At 42.2% G+C, this 25,242-nt stretch overlaps 1 protein-coding gene across 2 annotated transcripts in view; it reads right to left on the reverse strand.

The window, feature by feature from the left end:
• Nucleotides 1-22,115: 22,115 nt before the first annotated feature.
• C7H3orf70 (chromosome 7 C3orf70 homolog) overlaps nucleotides 22,116-25,242 on the reverse strand; it is a 91,094-nt gene continuing 87,967 nt past the window's right edge. For both annotated transcript variants that reach the window (XM_040439667.1, XM_040439666.1), the window contains exon 3: nucleotides 22,116-23,528. In XM_040439667.1, coding sequence (XP_040295601.1) covers nucleotides 22,954-23,528 — 575 coding nt within the window. In that variant the 3' untranslated portion in view covers nucleotides 22,116-22,953. The remainder of the gene's footprint in view (nucleotides 23,529-25,242) is intronic.

A 25,242-nucleotide genomic window follows, 5' to 3' on the forward strand; every position in this document is an offset into this window, starting at 1 on the left:
TTTATTGTATGGCACTATACACACAGTAAGACGAGTGGGCAAACCAAAGATACGCAATGCGTTGCGTGATGATTATGTCATGTCTTTGTTATCAGAGATAAATGAGTATGAGCAGCGTGCTGTAGTCATCCCTTCCTCTGGCAGAGAAATATGTAGATTAGGTGGAAAATACGCTCCTCACCATTGAAATTGCAAAATTAAGAAAGACAAGCCATAAGGCTATGCAAATCGAGCAGGTAGCAGGTGTCGCTGAGATGTGCAATTTATCAAATTTTCAAGCACCTAGCTCCAATCTGTGACATGTAGTAGGGGCATAAAATCCAGACAAAAGCAAAGGTTTTTAGCCACTTGAAACCTCGAAAATTAGATCAAGTGTGATTTTACCTGTTTGTAGACATGTTAGTTATTGCCATTTGTAGCAAACTGAGTTGGACAGAATACTTGAACTGAGAGACCTTGGTTCATCACTCTGGAAGACCGCTACGCACTTTGGACATGGCTGACATCTTGGCCTATGTTGTGGGTTCTGGTGGTTGTAAGAACAATGACGAACTGTAATGAAAGCAAGAGGCGAACCTCTGCAGGGATGGATCGTCTGATTAGAAGAATGGCACATAGTGATCCATTATGGACCGCACAAGAGATTAGATGTCATTGCTGCCCTTGGCTTGGGGATAACAGTGTCTACACAAACCATCAGAAGGCGTTTGCACAACATTGGGCTATGAGCCAGACCTCCAGCTACAAGTGTTCAATTAACCTCATACTACCACTCTCAAAGATACTCTGAGCTCATCATATAGCCCCACAGGGTGTTATAGTTGGTGATCATGAGAAGGTTGTGTCTTTTTCTGCTTGTTTGCGGTTTTCAACTTCTCCTTACCCATTGAAATGAAAAAGAAGCAAACACACAGGCCTCATGCACACGGCCGTTGCCCAGTCGTGGCCGTACTGTGGCCCGCAAACAGCGGGTACGCAATATGTGGGCACCGGTCGTGTGCTCCCCGCATCTGCGGACCCATTCGCTTGAGCGTTCTATTTTTTTTTGCTGTGCAAATGGATCACGAACCCATTCAAGTTGAATGGGTCTCGAACCGTCCCGGCCGGCGCACGGACGTTGCCCGTGTATTGGGGACCGCAAATTGCAGTCCCCAATGCATGGAACGGCAGCCCAACGGCCGTGTGCATTAGGCCTAATACTTATCACACAATTACAGAGATGCTGTGTTATTGGCCAATGATTGGTTTTAAAAAGAAAAAAATTGTATTGCTTTCACATTAGCTATGAGAAAGAGCAAACTGTATGCTGCTTGAAAGGTTGTTAACCTGCACTACTTTTTAAAGATTTCAATAGCGGAGAGCTGGATTTTCATATACCTACTGTACCTTGAGCAAGCTTCATGATGCAGAAGTGTCTGTGCACCATCCAGGGCCGTCTTTAACAAGGGGCAAAAGGGGCAGCTGCCCCGGGCCCAGTTGCTCCTGGGGGCCCAAGGCAGCTGCCTCTTGAGCCCTGATAGCCACTGCCCCGGGTGTCAGGCTGTCAGCTACACAGGGGGTGCTGCCATGCCTGCCGACACTCCAGGCAGCGTACTGTGAGAGCTGTGATTCTCTAGGACCTTAGATGACATCATCACCATGTGACCAGTAACCTAGCAATATTACTGGTCACATGGCTATGAGGTCATCAAAGGTCCTACCAGGAGTGTTGCTGTAGAAGTTTGCCTTAACTGTGGAGCTTTTTTGTGCGAAGATTACATCAGAAAAAGGTGACAGGGGCTGTTAAGCTAATATACTGTAAACTACTGTATAGTGGGGGCCTGTATACTGTGGGGGGGGGCTGTATACTGTGGGGGGGGGCTGTATACTGTGGGGGGGGCTGTATACTGTGGGGGGGCTGTATACTGTGGGGGGGGGGGCTGTATAGTGGGGGGGGCTGTATATTGTGGAGTGCTATACTGCTGTACTGTATACTGTGGGGGGCTGTATACTGTGGGGGCTGTATATTGTGGAGTGCTATACTGCTGTACTGTATAGTGTGGGGTGTTGTATACTGTGGGCTGCTATACTGCTCTACTATATACTGTGGGATACTGTATAGTGTGGGGTGCTATACTGCATACTGTGTGGTGCTGTATACTATAGGGTGCTGTACTGCATACTGTGGGTTGCTGTATACTATAGGGTGCTATACTGTGGGGTGCTGGGGTGCACTGTAACACTAGGGTGAGCCTGGTCTCCTTTCTGCAGAGCGGTGCCCACTTCCAGCCTGAGCCCAGCTGCCCAGAGCACTGATCCTGAGCCGCTGGAGTCTTCAGAACTGGAAGTATTTATATCACTGTACTCTACCAGATGTGTGGATTTTTTGTGTGTGTTGTGGTGGAGGGCGTGATTGCCTGCTAAGGTATGGGAAGGCGGGATCCAGGGGGCCCAAATAAATTTTTGCCCAGGGTCCAATCAATATTAAAGACGGCCCTGGCACCATCCTCTGAAATCTGCTTTCCTTATAAACAAAGGTCCCTGCATTCAGGTGAGCTGTATCTTTGCACATTTCTTTGTTGCATTTCACACGGGGGTTGTCTACAAAACCTGCTGTAAAGAACATAAATGGATACAGAATGGAGCAAACTATTAGGTATCTATACACAGAGATAAAGAAATACTCACTGGGGGACTTCAAATGAAACAGTTGACATCTTCTCTGGGCAGGTCCCAGACTGGGACTAGATCATCAGCTCTGGCACCCAAACCCCACCAGCCTAAACCTTGTACTCATATCACTGAGGTGACAGGTCCTACATGAACCCCACAGAGGGAATTTATCAAGCCCTGCTGTCAGGATACCATGACTAGTGTCACACACAAGCCGGGAGAGTGCAGCTCCAAAACTTCATGAACCCACTATCCCTACCTACTTACACGGCCACCCTAGGCAGTAACCCCACAACTGGGTGGCAGTCTTTACGCTGGAATACGCGTGAGGGCGACACACAAACAGAAAAATACAAATAGTAGTTTTACGGTAAAGGGTCAAATGCCAGTCAGACAATGATGTACAAAAACACCAGAGGCAAACAAGAAAACCAACAGGCCAGAAAGTCAAAACCGAGAGATCAATACAATACCAAAATTGCCAGAAGCCAAAAACGTAGTCACAATACCAATCCAGAAATCCAAAAGCCAAATGACTCTTCAATACCATGAGGGAACAGCAGGGGAGCCAGGGGACAAGAAATTCACCAGACCTGCAGGTGTCTGCCTTTTATACAGAGAAGCGGCATCCCTGCACGCTGGGTGGAGCTGCCGGCTGCGTGTTCTGACGCTCAGGAGCCCCAGCACTCCACCACATTGGCCCGGGGCTCGGATGACAGATGGCTAGGGGAACCATAACACCTGCACTCCGAAATTCTGTATTTAAAAAGTCGGAAAGTAGGCATTTGGGACTTTTTGAGATTATTTGCATTTTTACAACCTCACTCCAAATTGGAAAACTGAGTCTGTTTAGCTAAGTTAATTAGTTTCACTCCCCATTTATCAAATTAGACTTTTTAAAATGCCACAACAATGAATTTTACTCCAGTAAATGGGTAATCTAGAAACTGCAGTAACATCTCAAGAGTTAAACATGCACCAGATTTATCAAACAACATGCAACATTTGATAAAATTACAGCAACACAGACTCCAGCAAAACTGATGATAAATCTCCCCCCTTAGGCCCCTTTCACACGAGCGAGTTTTCCGCGCTGGTGCAATGCATGACGTGAACGCATAGCACCCGCACTGAATCCTGACCCATTCATTTCAATGGGTCTGTGCACATGAGCGTTTTTTTCACGCATCAGTCCTGCGTTGCGTGAAAAACGCAGCATGTTCTATATTCAGCGTTTTTCACTTAGCCCTGGCCCCATGGAAGTGAATAGGGCTTCAGTGAAAAACGCATTGTATCCGGAAGCAAGTGCGGATGCAATGCGTTTTTCACTGATGGTTGCTAAAAGATGTTGTTTGTAAACCTTCAGTTTTTTATCACATGCGTGAAAAAAGAATCAAAACGCATTGCAACCGCGCGAAAAAAAACTGAACGCAATCACAGACAAAACTGACTGAACTTGCTTGCAAAATGGTGCGAGTTTCACTGAACGCATCCGGACCTAATCCGTCACTCTCGTGTGAAAGAGGCCTTAGGCCCCTTTCACATGGGCGAGAATTCCGTGCGGGTGCAATGCATGAGGTGAATACATTGCACCCGCACTGAATCCGGACCCATTCACTCCAATGGGGCTGTGCACGAGCTGTGATTTTCACGCATCACTTGTGCGTTGCGTGAAAATCGCAGCATGCTCTACATTGTGCGTTTTTCACACAACGCAGGCCCCATAGAAGTGAATGGGGCTGCGTGAAAATCGCCAGCATCCACAAGCAAGTGCAGATGTGGTGCAATTTTCACGCATGGTTGCTAGGCGATGATCGGGATGGGGACACGATCATTATTATTTTCCCTTATAACATGGTTATAAGGGAAAATAATAGCATTCTTAATACAGAATGCTAAGCAAATTAGGGATGGAGGGGTTAAAAAAATAAAATAAAAATTAAACTCACCTCATCCACTTGTTCGCGCAGCCCGGCTTGTCTTCTTTCTTCTTCTTTGAGGACCTGGGAGGAAAAGGACCTTTGGTGACGTCACTGCGCTCATCACATGGTCCATCACCATGCACTGCGCTCATCATATGGTCCTTCACCATGGTGATGGACCATGTGATGAGAGCAGTGACATCACCAAAGGTCCTTTTCCTCCCAGGTCCTCAAAGAATAAGAAAGAAGCCGGGCTGTGAGAACAAGTGGATGAGGTGAGTTAATATATTTTTTTTTTAACCATGTTATAAGGGAAAATAATAAAATCTATACATCACCTAACCCAAACCCGAACTTCTGTGTAGAATTTCGGGTTCGGGTCTGGGTACCAAACATGCCGACTTTTCTCACGCGCGTGCAAAACGCATTAAAATGCTTTGCACTCACGCAGAAAAATTGCTAATTTTCCCGCAACGCACCCGCATCTTTTTTCCGAAACGTCCGTGTGAAAGAGGCCTTAGAGTTTTTATTTAGTGACCATGAGACATGTTCTGCCCTCTTTCATGCAATTAGGGCATCCTGAGGGAGCTGATGGAAGCACCAAGAGTGAAGGGGAACCCTAGGGAAACAGTTTGGGTAGGAAGGGTACAATTTTGAAAATGACACCATTTTTCTTAGTTGTTATATAGAAGAACATTTACTTGGATATTGGTTTTACCTATAAATAAATGTTTTTGTTGAAATAAGCAATAAAACAAGACAGAATGCTTACCTACAACAAGCTGACCCTGGTTGTGGGGTCAAATTGTTTCAAACCAAACATAGGTGTGCAACCAATTTTCAAGCAATTTCACAATTACTAGACCAAGGAATACCAACAGTAGAAGGACTGATTGAAGCACTCTTGTTTATAGTCTTCAGTGATCTTCCTTCCTATTAACAGTCTGCCGACAATGGGGAAAGAGAAGAGAGGGATATAACAGGAAATATCTGCTAAAGAACTGATGATTTCCATTTATTCAGTGCACAATGCTTCAATCAGCGAGAGAGTTAATTTCCAACCTTCTAATTCCTGCTGTAATTTCTCATCACGCCCGTGATCTGGAACCATACAGAATGTCACATTTCCCCATCAATTACCTGTCATTTCTTTATCAATTCCAGTCAGCATGAACTGTTTTCATTTTTCCAGATTGACTGCAAATCAAATGTTCTGCAAGTAAATTTTTCCTCTCAGGCCCACACACGGCGCTGCCAATCACACGGCAAATGGGGAAACATAATCATGGAATCGAAGGCTGCAAAATTCTCATTTGTAATTGTTTGTTCATACATATGTCCATAGGGAAGAGATAACATTTACTGATGATTCCAGAATTCTTTCTAGAAGGACAGGGAAACATACAGGGAGTGCAGAATTATTAGGCAAGTTGTATTTTTAAGGATTAATTTTATTATTGAACAACAACCATGTTCTCAATGAACCCAAAAAACTCATTAATATCAAAGCTGAATATTTTTGGAAGTAGTTTTTAGTTTGTTTTTAGTTTTAGCTATTTTAGGGGGATATCTGTGTGTGCAGGTGACTATTACTGTGCATAATTATTAGGCAACTTAACAAAAAACAAATATATACCCATTTCAATTATTTATTTTTACCAGTGAAACCAATATAACATCTCAACATTCACAAATATACATTTCTGACATTCAAAAACAAAACAAAAACAAATCAGTGACCAATATAGCCACCTTTCTTTGCAAGGACACTCAAAAGCCTGCCATCCATGGATTCTGTCAGTGTTTTGATCTGTTCACCATCAACATTGCGTGCAGCAGCAACCACAGCCTCCCAGACACTGTTCAGAGAGGTGTACTGTTTTCCCTCCTTGTAAATCTCACATTTGATGATGGACCACAGGTTCTCAATGGGGTTCAGATCAGGTGAACAAGGAGGCCATGTCATTAGATTTTCTTCTTTTATACCCTTTCTTGCCAGCCACGCTGTGGAGTACTTGGACGTGTGTGATGGAGCATTGTCCTGCATGAAAATCATGTTTTTCTTGAAGGATGCAGACTTCTTCCTGTACCACTGCTTGAAGAAGGTGTCTTCCAGAAACTGGCAGTAGGACTGGGAGTTGAGCTTGACTCCATCCTCAACCCGAAAAGGCCCCACAAGCTCATCTTTGATGATACCAGCCCAAACCAGTACTCCACCTCCACCTTGCTGGCGTCTGAGTCGGACTGGAGCTCTCTGCCCTTTACCAATCCAGCCACGGGCCCATCCATCTGGCCCATCAAGACTCACTCTCATTTCATCAGTCCATAAAACCTTAGAAAAATCAGTCTTGAGATATTTCTTGGCCCAGTCTTGACGTTTCAGCTTGTGTGTCTTGTTCAGTGGTGGTCGTCTTTCAGCCTTTCTTACCTTGGCCATGTCTCTGAGTATTGCACACCTTGTGCTTTTGGGCACTCCAGTGATGTTGCAGCTCTGAAATATGGCCAAACTGGTGGCAAGTGGCATCTTGGCAGCTGCACGCTTGACTTTTCTCAGTTCATGGGCAGTTATTTTGCGCCTTGGTTTTTCCACACGCTTCTTGCGACCCTGTTGACTATTTTGAATGAAACGCTTGATTGTTCGATGATCACGCTTCAGAAGCTTTGCAATTTTAAGAGTGCTGCATCCCTCTGCAAGATATCTCACTATTTTAGATTTTTCTGAGCCTGTCAAGTCCTTCTTTTGACCCATTTTGCCAAAGGAAAGGAAGTTGCCTAATAATTATGCACACCTAATATAGGGTGTTGATGTCATTAGACCATACCCCTTCTCATTACAGAGATGCACATCACCTAATATGCTTAATTGGTAGTAGGCTTTCGAGCCTATACAGCTTGGAGTAAGACAACATGCATAAAGAGGATGATGTGGTCAAAATACTCATTTGCCTAATAATTCTGCACGCAGTGTATGGCTATAGTGACCATCTCTTATCATGTCCTATATCCAGCATACAAAGGACAATTGGACAATTTGGAGAAGGGAAATAATAACCCCATATAGCCAGTAGATATCTGAACCTGCAACGGGGCATTTTGTATTTACTGAGGGTACTTTCACACTAGCGTTATTCTTTTCTGGTATTGAAATCTTGTAAAGGGTCTCAATACCGGAAAAAAACGCATCAGTCTTGTTTCAATGCATTCTGTATGGAAAGAAATCCGTTCAGGATGCATCAGGATGTCTTCAGTTCAGTCCCTCTTACAGTATTTGGCCGGAGAAAATACTGCAGCATGCTGCGGTATTTTCTCCGGCCAAAATTCCAGAACACTTGCCGGATCCGGCATTAATTTCCATTGAAATGTATTAATGCCGGATCCGGTACCAAGTATTCCGGAAATTGCCGCATCACCGGATCCGGTTTTACGGTCTGCGCATGCGCAGTTCTTTCTAGCTTTGAAAAAATTAAATACCGGATCCGTTATTCCGGATGATACCTGAAAGACGGATCCAGTATTTCAATGCATAAGTCTAACGGATCCAGAAAAAAAGATAGCCATTTGCATATGGATTTCCGGATCCAGCAGGCAGTTCCGGCAATGGAACTGCCTGCTGGAATCTTCTAACGCTAGTGTGAAAGTAACCTAATTATGTTTCACTAAAAAGTCATAGACCTAAACTTAGAGATGGTTGGGAAGTAATGGGTGCAGTGTGGTAAGGTAGCACTCCCATCACTATTTGGATGGAAGCCCTGCCACTCATAAGAAAGTCAAATAAAGATGCTTTCCTGGTGACCCAGCTAGCAGATGATAAAGGCTATCTACTCATCCATTTAGTGAAAATGGCCAACGTTTTGTCTTTGGTCACAGCCTTTTGTGAAATAGCAAACAAATAGGATGGGTGGCTGGATGGAACGAAACATTGGCCATTTTCACTGAGCTTCTTGTAAGTGCCATGGGTTCCGTCTAAATATCATAGAAACAGTGAATCTATTGCCTTTCGTTGTGTTTTTTTTTTTTTTTTTAACTCCACCACTTCTTGGGCTGATAATCTCTAATTGATACTCGTTGGACTAGATGGATTCAACTAGTAGAGACAAGGTGTTTGTAAAAAAAATAAAAATAATAAATAAATATATATATATATATATATATTATATACAGTACAGACCAAAAGTTTGGACACACCTTCTCATTCAAAGAGTTTTCTTTATTTTCATGACTATGAAGGCATCAAAACTATGAATTAACACATGTGGAATTATATACATAACAAACAAGTGTGAAACAACTGAAAATATGTCATATTCTAGGTTCTTCAAAGTAGCCACCTTTTGCTTTGATTACTGCTTTGCACACTCTTGGCATTCTCTTGATGAGCTTCAAGAGGTGGTCCCCTGAAATGGTTTTCACTTCACAGGTGTGCCCAGTCAGGTTTAATAAGTGGGATTTCTTGCCTTATAAATGGGGTTGGGACCATCAGTTGCATTGAGGAGAAGTCAGGTGGATACACAGCTGATAGTCCTACTGAATAGACTGTTAGAATTTGTATTATGGCAATAAAAAAGCAGCTAACAGTCTATTCAGTAGGACTATCAGCTGTGTATCCACCTGACTACTCCTCAATGCAACTGATGGTCCCAACCCCATTTATAAGGCAAGAAATCCCACTTATTAAACCTGACAGGGCACACCTGTGAAGTGAAAACCATTTCAGGGGTCTACCTCTTGAAGCTCATCAAGAGAATGCCAAGAGTGTGCAAAGCAGTAATCAAAGCAAAAGGTGGCTACTTTGAAGAACCTAGAATATGACATATTTTCAGTTGTTTCACACTTGTTTGTTATGTATATAATTCCACATGTGTTAATTCATAGTTTTGATGCCTTCAGTGTGAATCTACAATTTTCATAGTCATGAAAATAAAGAAAACTCTTTGAATGAGAAGGTGTGTCCAAACTTTTGGTCTGTACTGTATATATACACATACATACACACACACAGTATATAAGAGTCACTCTTTAGAAAATCCTGCCCGACCAGATGTTATGATGTTTCGTTTCCTTTCATGTGACCGCTGAGTCTCTGCAGCGATGTGCCATCCTTGCACATGTGACCAATGAGGCCATAGACTGGCTGCAGTGGTCATGTGAATGGCACGTTACCTCTGGTCTGCCGAGGGCTATAACATGGGGCAATTTTCAGGGAAAATATGAACAGTTGTTACAGTAATTGCTATTGTAAAGGTGACAGCGATCACCTGATAAATAAGCCAACACTTGTTCATCAGGTGAAAGCATGGTTGATGCGGACACCAAAATCAATATTTCTGTTTAAACAGGGATCTGTTGCCCAGAAACAATGAATCTGTATGGGAACGAGCAATTCACAGTTAGTGATTGCTCATCCTCATATAGAGATGATCGCTGCATGTAAATGCAGCTTTCACATTATCTGACAAGCAGGCAATTATCGTGAATACACACTTAATTCCCAATAATTTCCTACGCAGTTGGCCAGTGTAAAGGGGCTTTTATTTTTTGTTTGGACAATTGTTTTATCTGTGTCCTTATCTGCTGTCTTCTATGCTGAGACAAATGTGAAGTACCAGGAGCTTACCGAAATCTAAAGAATTGTGTTTTTCTTTAAAAGTTCTCTTTCCATTGACATGGTGACTTACTAATTGAACATACATTTTAAAATCATTGAATAGAACAGCAGCATGGAGCTGGTTTTCTTCTTACACTTTTAATGAGATATTTTTAACCTTCCAGTTACCTTTCTGCCGAAAAAAAACATGTCAAAGTGACAGCTATAATGAAGATGATTTAATTGTCTCCTCTCAGAATGATTCATTTAATATATACGAATACAGTTCTCCCAAGTAATATTTTACAAGACAAAAATACTTGTTTAATTACAGGAGAAGCTCCAGACATTAAAAAGATGGTGGTAGTGTGAGAAGTTAAAGGGGTTTTCAGGCCCAAGTTACAAAATCCTCTTTGAACTTAAAGGGGGTCATCTCACCTCAGCAAATAGCATTTATTGTGTGGAGAAAGGTAATTCAAGGCACTTACTAATATACTGTGATTGCCCAATATTGTCTCCGTGGGCCACACTGTGTATTGTACTGCAGGTGGCATTGTGGATGGCACTGTGGAGCACACTATAGATGGCACTGTGGATGCCAGTGTTATGGGAGCACGATGGAATTTACAGCGGAATTTTGGCACGTCAAAATACTGCCAGCTTGTGCATCCTTTCTGCTTCCCATTCATTTCAATGAGAGGCAGAGATGAGGAATGCACAGCGGTAGCTTGTTGAGAGGGAACATGTCCCTTCTTGGCACTGCCGCGGATTTAAGCCTCCGCTCCATGATCCTTCCTGCTTCCTCCCAGATAGGCAGAAACGACGTGACTGCCAGTTGGTTTTCGACGAAAATTCTGCGGTAAAACCTGCCGTATGAACAGTGGCTGATGTAGGCTAACACCATGAATGTGGGACGGGAAGCAGGCTTGTGGCTCCTGTTTTCATGTGGTCTACCTCTATAGTAGACATGCCACTAAAAATGAATATGTAGTTAAATATAAGGCAATTGAAGCACAGAATTACTCTATATTAAAGGGGTTGGCTCAGATTTGAAGAACAGAAGTGCCTTATATTCAAGTAGGTGTGGTTGAGATGGCACAACCCAAGGAAAAGAGTAGACTTTCTGAAAAAACTTACTCAAGTTATTTTCTATTCTCAACCTCTTTTTACCCACCACCAAAGCATTGGCACCAGAGTTATGGAAGTGGTATCTGCAAAGATTTTGCTCTACATTTGACCGTGACTTTTCTAGTTATCTGCCTCCAGTCTTACACCAGCAAAAGAAATGTATTGGGATGATTTTGGGAGTAGGGTAACACTACAGGTATAGTGTTTTATATAGTCACCCATTTTGGGGTACGGGCAGTTCTGTGTATACCACTCACCCATCTCTGTTCAGTGCTCATGACATCAATATCTGCATGCACAGATGACTAAGACTGAAATATTATACCTATTGGCATTCTCAACTTATACTACAGCTTTATGTTTGTATTCACATGCATTTATACCTTATATATAAGCCATTTGTCTCTCTAATGTAGGCACAATTTAAAGGAGTTGTCTGACAAGAACTATCCAAAGGATAAGTGATAAGTATCTGTTGTACTGCTGGACCTGCACCATCACTAGACCAGGGTCCAGGAGTGAATGAAGCGACTGTCACACTGTACTTGGCTTTTCCTCAACAGTCCCATTGAGTTGAATAGTTTAATAAAGTTGTAGCACGGATGAATAAGTGTTGCTCTGTTCACTTGGACTCCATGACCCAATATTTATCCTGTGGGTAGGTGAATAGTTCTTATTGTGGCATAACCCCTTTAAGGCCCCTTTCACACGGGCGAGAATTCCGCGTGGCTGCAGTGCGTGAGGTGAACGCATTGCACTCGCACTGAATCCGGACCCATTCACTTCAATGGGGCTGTGCAGATGAGCGGTGATTTTCACGTATCACTTGTTCGTTGCGTGAAAATCGCAGCATGTTCTATATTCTAAGTTTTTCACGCAACGCAGGCCCCATAGAAATGAATGAGTCTGCGTGAAAATCGTTATAAAAAGGGAAAATAATAGCATTCTTAATACAGAATGCTTACTAAAATGTCAATTGAGGGGTTAAAAAAATAAAATAATTAAACACACCTTATCCAATTGATCGCACAGCCGGCATCGTCTTCTTGCTTCTTCTTTCAGGACCTGCAAAAAGACCTTTGATGACATAATCGCGCTCACCACGTGGTGATGCCAGCTGTGCGATCAATTGGATGAGGGGAGTTAATTTTTTTATTCTGTATTAAGAATGCTATTATTTTCCTTTATAACCATGTTATAAGGGAAAATAATAAAATGAATAGAACACCTAACCCAAACCCGAACTTCAGTGAAGAAGTCAGGGTTCGGGTCTGGGTACCACAGTCACAAAACGCATTGCACTCGTGTGGAAAAAAAAAATGAACATCGGAGCGCAATCGCAGTCAAAACTGACTGCAATTGTGTGCCTACTCACGTGGGTTTCCCGCAATTCACACGTGACGCATCCGGAAACGCCCGTTTGAAAGAGGCCTAACCGAGCTAGAACAGTTGTTGCATCACACACTAATACATCGCTTGCATTTTCTCAATGAAAGTGATGAACACAGAAGAAAAGAGCAAACAGAGGGAAATAAAAACAGCAAATTTTATTACATTTGATACAATTTACATCCATTTTCTTGGCTAATTAAATACAGGGCATGTGCATTAATAGGGTTTACATTGTGCTTTATACTGATTATTCAATACCATAAAAATACTTGGAGGCTGAAGGGCTGTTAACTGGCTCCTGTCTGAGGGAGGCGAAAACCCTTTTTTGTAACCAAATGGTTTTAGTCTTTATCCAAAACTCTAAAATTTAAAAATCAATCTATACATAACCTATATATAGGTAACTAGTACAAATCAATACTCTATCGGAACCCTCCAACATATCTGCCGTCCAATGTACTGTAGGTTAATTGTGCTTGTAAGGTTGGAAAATGTGCTTTCAACTATTTTTCTTTGACGTGTGCAAACTAGTTTTTTTTTCAGCGTTGATTGTGTTGCATTATAATGGGGTTGGCTCTCTGGATTTCTAATATGAGCCCTGGCCCCCAGTAAAACTTCTGTGACCATCTTGAGATAGGGGTTCTGTAATATAAACTGGGATTAGCCTCATCAGCTATTCCTTTAAGGGCTCATTCAGACGACACAAGATCAAAAGTTGCAGATCCGCAAAACACGGATACCGGCCATGTGCGTTGCGCATTTTGCAGAATGGCCAGCCATATGATAGAAACGGACAATAATAGGACATGTTCTATCTTTTTTGTGGGGCCGCACCTGTTCCGCAATTTTAGGACTCTGAATGAGCCCTTAAGGAAATGCGTCACAGATTTTTTTTTCTTCTGCTAGTTAAAACCAGATACTGACACATATCCTTTTTTCTGATTGCAGATTTTTTTTATTCTATGTCCAGAACATGATTATGGGGGTGGCCATCTTGCCTGAGCTTCTCTTAACAGCATTTAGATATATGCATTACAGCAGCCACAATGGACCATACAATGGACTGGAGGGGACTCACTGACTTCTTTGAGAGAGTTTTCTAGGCATGCTGTGATGTGCCGAGGTCAGGAGGGAGTAGATAAGCTGTGACATCCCCTATTGTGAATAATGGAGTCTTTATTATCTGTGTCTATAGATGATATCTGTTATTCTAACCCTGTGTGTGATGATAAGCAGATAACTGCAGTAAAGTGATCTATACAGCCCAAGAAGTGGTGCCTATTAGGTTTAGTGGCCAGTGCGAAAACTGCAGGATTTTTAACTGCATTTAAATAATTGAGCAATTTGGAGTTATTAGAGGGGGGCTGCTGTTCAAGAACCTCATCTCTTGACAATAGTGGGGAATGGCTACAAAGAGCGTATCTCACTCTGGAGGACCTGTTCAGTCCTGCATTACACAGAAAATGCATTGATTTGAATGGCTCACAGTGTAATGCTTAAATTCCCCTGTGATGGCAATCCAGGTTTCCCCTTAGAGAGAAGCTGATCACTGGAGATCCCAACAGGGGGACACTCTGTGCTCATCCTATCGTCAGGGGACCCTTCTAACAAGTAGGGGTTATCCAAAACTGAGAACGCCTTTATATACCATGTTACATATGTGTGCACTAAACCAATCCCATTGACACGGATACAGGCAGTAATCCGGTAAGAAAATCAACATGGAGTGTACAGCCAATGTTTGATCACAGCCACAGTAAAATTACAGCGATTTAGCCGCTTGGCATGAGAGATGGGTGGCCTGCCAAGTTCATGCTCGCCAAAGAAATTATCCAGCGTTGTGGTTGAGCAAGAGAATTAACCAAACTTTCTATACAGGAAAGTGAGAAAAGAAATGTTTTCACAAAGACATTTCTGGTGACATAAACTGGAAGTGCTTCCATTGTCATATCAACCTCAGTTCATGGGGCCACATGGATATATATGATATGCCCTTCAGATCTATGCTCCACAAACTGAGAAACCTAATGGTAAAAATATACGCTATGCTCTGGACATGGCTACCATCATTCCAACACCAGTCCCAATGGGCAGAAATAAATTCCAGGAATTGGCTCCCTACATCCAGCCTTAAACAGAAGAGTGCACAGGTTAAAAATAATTGTCAAGACAAAGTATGCGGTGCACAGGAATCGTTCCTTACATCTGCCGCTCCCACACTGAGCTTTTCAGAGACGGAAAACACAGCACGGTTTCACCTTCATTCGGTAAAAGGAGACGCTATGAAAAATAAGTCCACGCTGGCATAATTATTTCTAGGAGCCCGCTGAGATAAACCTGCTGCACTGACTTTCAAAGTATACAGGAAAGTATTTCTCTAACCGGCTTAAGGAAGTCCACAGGGAAAACTTGGTGCAGAAAGTGTTACCAGCTGCAACAGGCGATTAGAAAAGACACAAAGGCAAGGAAGGCGACTGTTCTGTAAAATTACAGGGCCTGGATTTACATGTACCAGAAGTTTCATTGAGATTCTGCATTAAGAGGATGGGACCTTCTCTTTATATATAGGCTTTACTTCACTATTGTGATGGGGATTAAATGGAGTATTGAAGGAGCAACTCTATCTTTTAAAAAACACCAAGATAAAATATTACCTACACAGGAATTGTATAGTCTTTGATGTCACTTTCTGCTCTAAAAGTAGGTACCTGTTCTATTGTAATGGCAAATATGGCCACTGACAAAGAGAAGTTGTCAGCTCTTTATGGGGTTACCGATAGACAGTCAGTACTCACTTTACATTCTGTGTAACTAAATAACAGTAAATAAACCTAAAAAAAAAAAAAAGAAAAAAGAAAAAAAAGATACATTTTCCATTTACTTTGCCATCAGTTACAAATGTATTGCTTTTATGGAATAAAAATTAACATTAGCAGTGAATACATTTGGGTGAGAGAACAGTGGACTGATCTAATTAGGTTTTGCAGAAGGCCCTAGAAGGACTCCAATTCTCAGATCAGAAAAGCCTATAAAAAAAGTTGGGATCCTACACCAGTGGCTGCAGCAGAATAACACACGCGGGGTCTGGAAAAGCCTGAAAACCATCTCAGGTCACAAACCGGGTCAAATACAGACTGCAGGTGACTTGGGGTGGGTTAATGAGTTGAAGCAGTTCTTCAATAGGTTTGACCAGATAGCCACCGCTCCCCTGACCCACCCCCCCATCTTCTTCCCCCACCACTACCATCACTGCCTGTTCACCTCTCAGTAACCTACCACCACTCTCCACCGCTACACCAGAGGACTTCATTGTTCACCCCCCTCCCCACACGCCCACCCTGTCCTTCACCACACTCCAGGTGAGGAAGGAACTACAGAAAATCAAGGTGCGTAAAGCTGCCGGACCAGACGGCATCAGCTCCAGGCTCCTGAAGTGCTGCTCAGACCAACTGTGTGGCATTATGGGTCACATGTTCATAATGAGGCTGGGGAAAGTACCACAGCTGTGGAAGACCTCCCGTGTGGTACCTGTGCCAAAGACCTCACACCTGAAAGACCTCAGCAGCTACAGGCCCGTAGCACTGATCTCACACTTGATAAAGACCCTTGAGAGGCTGGTTCTCAACCTTCTTCGCCCCTTGGTGAGGTCTTCATTGGATCCGCTGCAGTTTGACTACCAGCCTGGCATCGGGGGGGATGATGCCATCATCTACCTACTACACCGAGCTCTAACTCACCTGGAAGCACTGTGAGGATCATGTTTTTTGATTTCCAACCTGGACTTCTGAGGGACAAGCTGGAGATGGCAGGAGTGGACTACCACATGTCACATTGGATACTTTACTACCTCACAGAATGCCCACAGTTTGTTAAATCTCAGGGTTGTGTTTCTGACCAGCTGTTTTGCAGTACGGAGGCACCACAGGGAACTGTGCTGGCCCCGTTCCTCTTCACCCTCTACACTGCATACTTCTCCATCAACTCCCTAGGCTGCCACCTACAGAAGTTCTCTAAAGATTCTGCCATAGTCAGCCTTATCACAGGTGAGGACGACTCAGAGTACAGACAGGGGACACAGGATTTTGTGGACTGGTGTCAGTGGAACCAGTTCCAGATCAACGCGGGCAAAACCTCTGCTTTGGTTCCGGTGAACATACAGGGAACAGACATTGAGGTGGTGGACTCTTATAAGTACCTGGGTGTTCACCTGAACAACAAACTGGACTGGAGCCATAACACTGATTCTCTTTTCAAAAAGGGTCAGAGCAGACTCCATCTGTTGAGGAGACTGAGGTCCTTTGGAGTGCAGGGGACACTCCTAAAGACTTTCTTTGACTCGGTGGTGGCATCAGCCATATTCTATGGTGTGGTTTGTGGGGGTGCAGCTTATCTGTGGCTGAGAGACAGAGATTAGATAAGCTCATTAAGAAGGCCAGCTCTGTCCTAGGTTGTCCCCTTGATCCAGTGCAGGAGGTGGGTGACAGAACAATTCTAGCAAAATTAACATCGCTGTTAGACGATGTTTCCCACCCCATGCATGAAGCTGTTGTGGACCTGGAGAGCTCCTTCAGTTACAGACTGCTGCATCCTAGGTGCTCGAAGGAACGTTATCGTAGGTCCTTCCTCCCAGCAGCGGTTAGGATTTAGAACCACCACTGTTCTAAAAAACCCAGTAGTGAATTCTTAAAGTAAATTTTGTGTTAGGTTTTTCTTGTATTTTTACTCTTTAATTTCTAATTACTCTTATTTTTGCTCCTGCTGTGAATGTGATTGCTGCCGTTATACCAAAATGTCCCCACTGAGAGACAATAAAGGGATTTTCTTCTTCTGCCGGATTATAACAAAGTGCACTCCTCTTATAAATTAGGTGCATTCTCTGCCAGTCGATGAGCTTAGATTAAAATCTACTCCAGCTGGCTCCACCAGGCCAATCCCCATACTGCCCCCCAACACTCCCCATTGCGGAGAACAATGTAAATTTTGTCACTTGGGCATTTAAAAAGTGACATAACGGGCCTATGTGACTTCTTAATGCTAAAAACTAGCACAGGAGCCTTAATAAATGACCCTCCATCGTCATTTGGTATGCAGCAGCTAGAACAATCCAGGAGACATCTGACTTCTTTTGAAGGTCAGGCATTAGACACCAAAGGAAAATAACAAAAAATGTTAGTAGCAAATTTTTAGGCACATTGGCTACCTTGTCTCCTGGTACAAGTCTGTGGTAGATGGCTTTAACAATATTAAGAGCTTAAAGAGGATCTTTTATCAGTTTGTGCTTTCTAAAATCAATACCTCATATTGTTGTCCAAGATTAGGAGATTAGTCATCTCGCAATTTTTATTTTTTTTACTGAAACGCTACTCTATTCCCCCGCTGTGCCCCCCGTTCTGTTTTGGTGCCCTGTATGCTAATCAATAGCATCGGTACAGGGAGAAGTAGACGGCCGTGTTTCTCAGGGGGGGTTATCCATCTTTCTGGTTGTGAGCTGTCCAATAGTAGCGGACCGCATCACAGCCATTGAGAAAAAAACAGCTCATCTTCTCCCTGGCATTGCTAATGCCATTGCTCTTCCCCATACTGACTCGTTGTTTGCCATCAGATCGTGTTTGCACAGCATGATCGGCCATCGGTAAACGATCATTTTTGCGTGTGCACAAACGATTGGACTAAAAGCGCTCGTTCATCGTGTAATCAGCGACACATTTACACCGCCTGATCATCGCTAAAGAGCACTTTAGTTATGAAAGAAGAAAGATTAAAATAACTAAATTTAGTCTTGAGAAGAGACGTCTAAGGCCCCGGTCAGCGCAGCTCCTGGCCTGACCTCCCAGCACTGACCGGGTCACATAGCATTATATTTATTTATGATGCTATGTAACCCTTACAGTTCTGGAATGTATTAGATGACACTGACATAATGCTGTTAGTGTCATCTAATACATTCCCTAACTGTAAGGGTTACATAGCATCATTAATCAATATAATGCTATGTGACCCCGTCAGTGCTGGGAGGCCAGGCTAGGAGCTGCGCTGCGGAGTCGCAGCATGACGCTCGTCTGCAAGGGGCCTAAGGGGGTACATGATTAACCTATACAAATATATAAATGGGCCGTAGAAAAAATATGCTGAAAAGTTGTTCCATGTAAAATCTCCTCAAAAAACAAAAGTGCGCTGCATCCGACTGGAGAAAGAAAAAGTTCAGTCTCCAGAGGAGTCATGGCTTCTTCACTGTGAGAACTGTGAATCTGTGGAACAGTCTACCTCAGGACGTGGTCACAGCAGGAACAGTGGGTAGTTTTAAAAAAGGCAGAGATAAATTCTTAAAGTAAATTACATTAATGCTAATGAAAATGAGTAGAAATTTGAGTCTCATTCCCTTATCTAACATTCGTGTCCCCTCCTATCCCTTGGTTGAACTTGATGGGCTTTTGTCTTTTTTCAATGGTATTAACTATGTAACTATGTAATCTTGGCCTACAACGTGAGGTATTGATTTAGAAAAAGTACAAACTGATGAAAGGTCCTCTTTAATTAAAACTTGCTTCCTCTCATGCCGGTATAACCAATTATGATCCACTTTAACTCTACTGTACGATACCATGAGAATGCTATTTTTCATAAACTTACTTTTTAGCTACTTATTCTGCTTTCCTAGGACCTGGTATGGGACTAAATACATTATAATAAATGCCTTAAAGTATACTGAGCAAATATAGGAAGAATGTAGTTAATCCAGCCCTATAAAGGTATCACAGACCATAAAGTATCTGAAACTGCTATTACATATATGAACAATCCTTAAAGGGGTTGTCCCACGAAAAATATTCTACAGTTTTCAAACCAGCACCTGGATCTAAATACGTTTGAAATTGCACGTAATTAAAAATGTATTACTGAGTTATTCAATGAAATCTATCTGTATAGCGCCACCTTCTGTTTGCTCTTTTTCTAATTTCTCTGTCCTGCTCACTGAAAAGGAAGCACATGCTCAGTTCCATCCTTCAACTGCCACTAGCTGCAGAAGAAAGGACATGCCTCCTGAGAAAGGGCATGCACTCGGAGCTGCTTGAAGTAAATGTAGCAGAGGAAATGGAGCAATGAATGGGGAGATCTCTGGATGTATGCGAGTTACAGGAATGGTTCTAGCCCTGAAAGAGGTCGTCATGTACTAGATTATGTATGATTTTCATTTTTTTTACATTATTCATGAGACAACCCCTTTAATACATATTGTTTTTGCTAAAGACCTCAGGAGAAGACTACTATAAGAGTAGCCTAAAATAATAATCCTACCACTTGAAAACACCATATTTCAAGTCAATGCTTACAAAATCTTTATAATTGGAGAACCCCTAAGGAAAAAAAAAAGGTTTTCCTCTTAAGGAGCCACTACAACATCCCTATTGTAAAATAGACAGCTTTTACTGTCTTCCAAGGAACTGGAAAATACTGTACTGACCATAGTGATGTGTGCCAGGCTCCAATTAACAAGACGTTTCTAACATATGCACGCAATAAATCTACCTTTACTAGAAGCGATTACCTCCAATCTTCAGAAAATCCCAATCGATCCTGGACAAATGGCGCCCAGAGCGGTTTCAGCTACACTCAAAAACAAACATGTTATCTAAGCTTACTAATACGGTTAAATATTAATACTTGCACTGCAGGAATCCTGCACTATAATTTGCAATAAATGAAGAACACATGAAGCCAACCAGAGCTCCTACAACTCATTCGAAAAGGTTTTATTCTGTCCGCTCCAGACTCAATTACAATTTGGCCACCTATGGTTTGCTATTTCCCTTTGAAGATGTGTTGCTCTTAAAGGTCACTATAACCTAATTGCATCATAATTGACTCTCATCCATGCAGTAATTGCCCAGTGAAGTAGACAGAAGCGAGAGTTGCCTTCTGCGTACCGAGAAGGTGTCAGGTCTAGTTATCTGTACAGGATTGAGAGGTGAAACAATTCAGCTTCAAGTGGGTTATCGAAGCTGTGTAACTAGAATAAATAAAGCCAGTTACGTTCCTTCTATCACAGGCTAAAAGCCAATTTAAACAGTCAATATATCGATTTAAAAGCTTAACGGTTCAATAACTTACCAGATGAGAAGCACATTGGCGCTGCCAGTCATAAACTGGTTTCTAAGCTTTAGTTGTATATTACGGTAAGGTCAAACGCTTTTAGTTGTCACAGGCTTGTGATAATAAAATATTACATTTAGGACCTGATTTATCAAGACCGGCAGGCCTTGATGGTCCCTGTGCTGCTGGAGCAGGCATTCATGACATGGCGCAGAACTCTTCATAAATTAAATGCCTCCTTCGGTAGTCCATGCGCCAGACTAAAATCTACAGCAGCCCGTAGCTGCTGTAGATTTCCGTTATTATTCACGTTTCTGGCATAGATAATGATGAATGTGCTGGGGGCGATGGCCCAGACTGCAGCCTGCCCTCGCCAACGCAGCCTTTTTGGAAACTGGCGAGGGAGTGTAAAAATGCCAGTTGTGGCTAAAAAGTTCTCAATTGCATTTAAAACGTCACAAAACCAGGGGTTTGCGACTTTTTAACACCAAAGGAAAGACGCAGAGGATTGATGAATCGTGGTGAGGATTTATGAAGCATTGGCCCTGTCTTACTGATAACTTATTACAATAACAGGACCATCAAACATCACATTTATGTCAATTTTATCTTTTGGCTTCCATTTGTTTAGAGTGCTATGAACGAAACCTAAGTAGTTGCTACAGTTCTGAAAATTAGGTAGTGTACAATTGTTTGGAGCATGTTTGAGATTGCCCGGGTTTCAAAGCTTTTGGTCGGATCCTTGAAATATAGACCCTAAGGGTCATAGGTTTATTTTTTTCAATGAACAATCACATACTATGAATACCGGATAAGATTGGGTAAGCTAGTTAAATGTGTACTTGGGAACATACAGAGACATCATGTACGCACAGGATTCTTACCATCTAGTATACAGGGAAAGCACTAGGGCATTGGTCCTCTTACACTTTTTGGTACAACACTTGTGAATTAATGATGGTCCAAGTGAACAGCTAGTGACAAGTATGTACAAGGCAGCTCCTTCTAGGGGTACTTTTACACAAGCCAATTTCTGTCTAAAATGAGAGTTGATCAACAATATACCACACTGATCAATGCGATTGTTTAATGGTCTTTCACCTGAGCAAGGGACGAATGATCATTCATACGACTGTTCATTCTCCATGCATTCTTCGTACTGTCAGCAGCACATCCGATTTATACTGGGAGATGTGCTGCTGACAAACAACTATTTTTATGTTAAAGGGGTTTTCCAAGACTTTAATACTGATGACCTATCCTAGAGATATCAAGCACAGCCCCTATACAAGGTAGGGCGCTGTGCTTGGTAAGAACGGAGAAGGCCACGGGAGCGCCAGTGCCTTCTAAAACAGCGTATCACCGGGGGCCCTGGCTGTCAGACCCCCACCAAATCAGATACTGATGATCTATCCAGAGAATTGTTCATCACTATTAAACTCTTGGAAACAGTTTTAACTTAAAAGATGTGATCAGCCAAAAAACGAGCTCGGGTGATTAGGCGAGCCAATTATCAGCCGACTGATGATTGGTCCTGTGTAAAAGGTCCTTTAGTCTCAGGATAAAACTACTGAACTATATAGTTGCTCAGTATAGCCAATTAATACTTAAGGAATGTGAGACGTCATGTATTAACAGTGAAATTTCCCTTACAAAGACATCTGAATATAACACTGGTAAACAGAATCGTTTTATATTCATTGCAGCATACCCAAGATAAAGGCCCCATGTTGTGACCGGCACTGCAGGTTATATCCTGTGACTACTTCCTTAACCTGTTAAAAGAAATTAATCACAGACAACCCTTGTTATCAAGACTATAACATACGATCTCATGATAAAAAAGGAAATGTGTTGAAATTGTGCAAATAAATCTGTTGATTCAGCCGTAACTCACTTATACAACTGGATAACACCACCAATGAATATGCCTTAATGAATATAAAACATGTTCTTATGCATGGATGTCGATCTGGAGGCTTCTCAGTGCCTCTCTCCATGTGCTTCATTTCATCCTGGGTGCAAGTCATTAAGGGTTGACCCATAAACTGAACACACATTCTTGGTGACTTGATGATATTTGTAGGTATGTGTGCAATATGATTGTATTGCTCCGTCTCTTAGCAGTTGGTTACTGCCATCATGTGCTAAATCCACTAGATGTCATATACCCTTCTGTATAACTCAGACTGTAGTCTCTATAGTTTCTATGATCTCAAGATCAGTCTTGGAAGGTGATACCAAAGGTGAAGGCTCCTGTCCCCAGCAACCATCTGGACTGCAATCTTCTTCTGAACTAAGTTCTGCTCCTTCCTCTGTATCTTCATCACATGATTCCAAGTATGGAACTCCCACTGCATTGATCCCAGAGTCCTCAGAATTGGAAGGTGAAGAGCAATGATCTATTTTTGGTCCCTCGGTGTCTTTGGGTGGATACATCTCCTGAAGGAACTCTCTCTCAGGCCGTGATCTGATACAGGACGGTGCAGGAGGTGGTGGTGGTGGCGGTTGTCGTTGGACATAACACATCTTCCCATTAATACATTTGACCTGATAATTATCAAGGAAGAGGTCCGAGATGGTACAGTAGCGTGGAGATTCCGGTATGAATGGAGGCTGGAAGGAAGAAGCCACTTTGAGAAACTGCTCGGCCAGCGAGACAGAAATCTGAATAGTGTTGGTTTGTTCCTGTGGTTCCACTGGGATTTCTGTGCTTGGAAGCTGCTCCACAGGAGTCATTGGTTGGTATACATATTTGCCTGCAATACAAACATACAAAAGGGCCTTTAACTTCAGGTTGATCGTGCCTCAACAAGTTTCACATTTACAATGTTCACTAAAGGTTAGCGTTTTAGAAACTTATCTGCTTCATTGAAGGCAAATGTAACTATGAGACAGAACTATAAAAGATATTTGGTATGTGAAATGTTAAACATTTTGTAATGAGAATTTAAAATGATTGAAATGACTGCATGTATATAATGTGAGCTACCTTATTAACTGCAAAACTGGTAAACTGTTGGCTGTGATTTCACTGCTAATCTTTGCCTCTAAATAAACCTATTTTGTTGACTTTAAAGTGGAATTTTATCTTTAATTTGCTAAACAGGATTTAGGCTTTGGAAAAATGGAAGTGCTGTGCATCAACTGTAAGTCAATGGGATCATCAGAGCTTGCTGTGATCCACTTTAAAGGGGTAATCCAGAATTTTAATATTGATGGCCTATCGTCAGGTTAGGCCACCAATATATGATCGGCAGGGGGTTGTGACACCCCACACTCTTGCTGATCAGCTGTTTCAAGAGTAGCTCCGGCATCATAAGTACAGAACTCCATCCATTGCTCAGTGGCCAGAGATTGTAACTGCTTTGCTGCTCCCAATCACTTCAATGGCAGCACCCCTCTAGTAACCAGCTATATTCACTGCACAATCAATGGAGCTATGTAGTTCCAGTGCCGACTTCTGGTACCCAAGCTTCTCTGAAAAAGCAAGTCTTCAGGGGTGTGGGGTGTTGGACCACAGAGATCTCATATTGATGGCCTATCCTGAGGACCAGCTGTCAATATTAACAGCCTGGAATACCCCTTTATGGCTCAGATCCTACATGGAAGGAAAAGTTCAGAGGAAGGATATACAGTTAATCACTTTTACATTTACTGAAAAATATTTGTCCTGTGTGATTCCAGCTCAATTTATGGTAAAATTCCTTAAATTTGGTATTAAATGTATTTTGAAGAGTGTCACAGTTTGTCATGCAGTATATTCTTTAGGTCATAGAAAAGCATAGCATAATATAACATGTACTCATATCAATAGTGAGTTCTGAGGAAATTCTGCTAAAAATAAAATGCCAACACAAAATGTCCCACCATCACTTTATTCTACAAAATGTGTCTTCTAACTGATTCTCTCTGTCCATTCTTCTGGTCACAGTCATGTAAAATTCCTGCAGTTCTGAGGCAGGAGTCTCAGCGTTTCTGAATTATGAAATTAAAGGATTTTCACTCTACATGCAAGCTATACATAAAAAGTTAAGTACATTTAACTAAATACATTCATCTTGTACTGATCCTGTGTTCCAGCCTGTATTATAATCCAGAGCTGCATTTACACTTGTGGTAGTTGCTAGTAGCTTGTGAGGGAGGCACATCACTGACAATTTAAAGAAACACGAAACAAACAAATAAAAAAATAAAAAATCCCTGTACTTGAATCTTTTTATTTCCTCCTTTCCCTTTTAATTTATATTGTTTCATTACAGTTAAAGGGTTTCTATCACCAGAAATACTGTTGTTATGTAGCTGACTGACAATAGCGATGTGTACATAACAGTATGTTTTTTACATTTCCTCCTGCAGCCGTTCTGATAAAATAACCACTTTTATAATATGCTAATGAGCCTCTAGGTGCTATGTGGGTGTAAAATAGGCACCTAGAGGCTCCATCTACTCACCCTTTATCCCACCCAGGTC

The sequence above is a fragment of the Bufo bufo genome, chromosome 7, assembly GCF_905171765.1.
Source record: "Bufo bufo chromosome 7, aBufBuf1.1, whole genome shotgun sequence".
Taxonomy (NCBI): domain Eukaryota; kingdom Metazoa; phylum Chordata; class Amphibia; order Anura; family Bufonidae; genus Bufo; species Bufo bufo.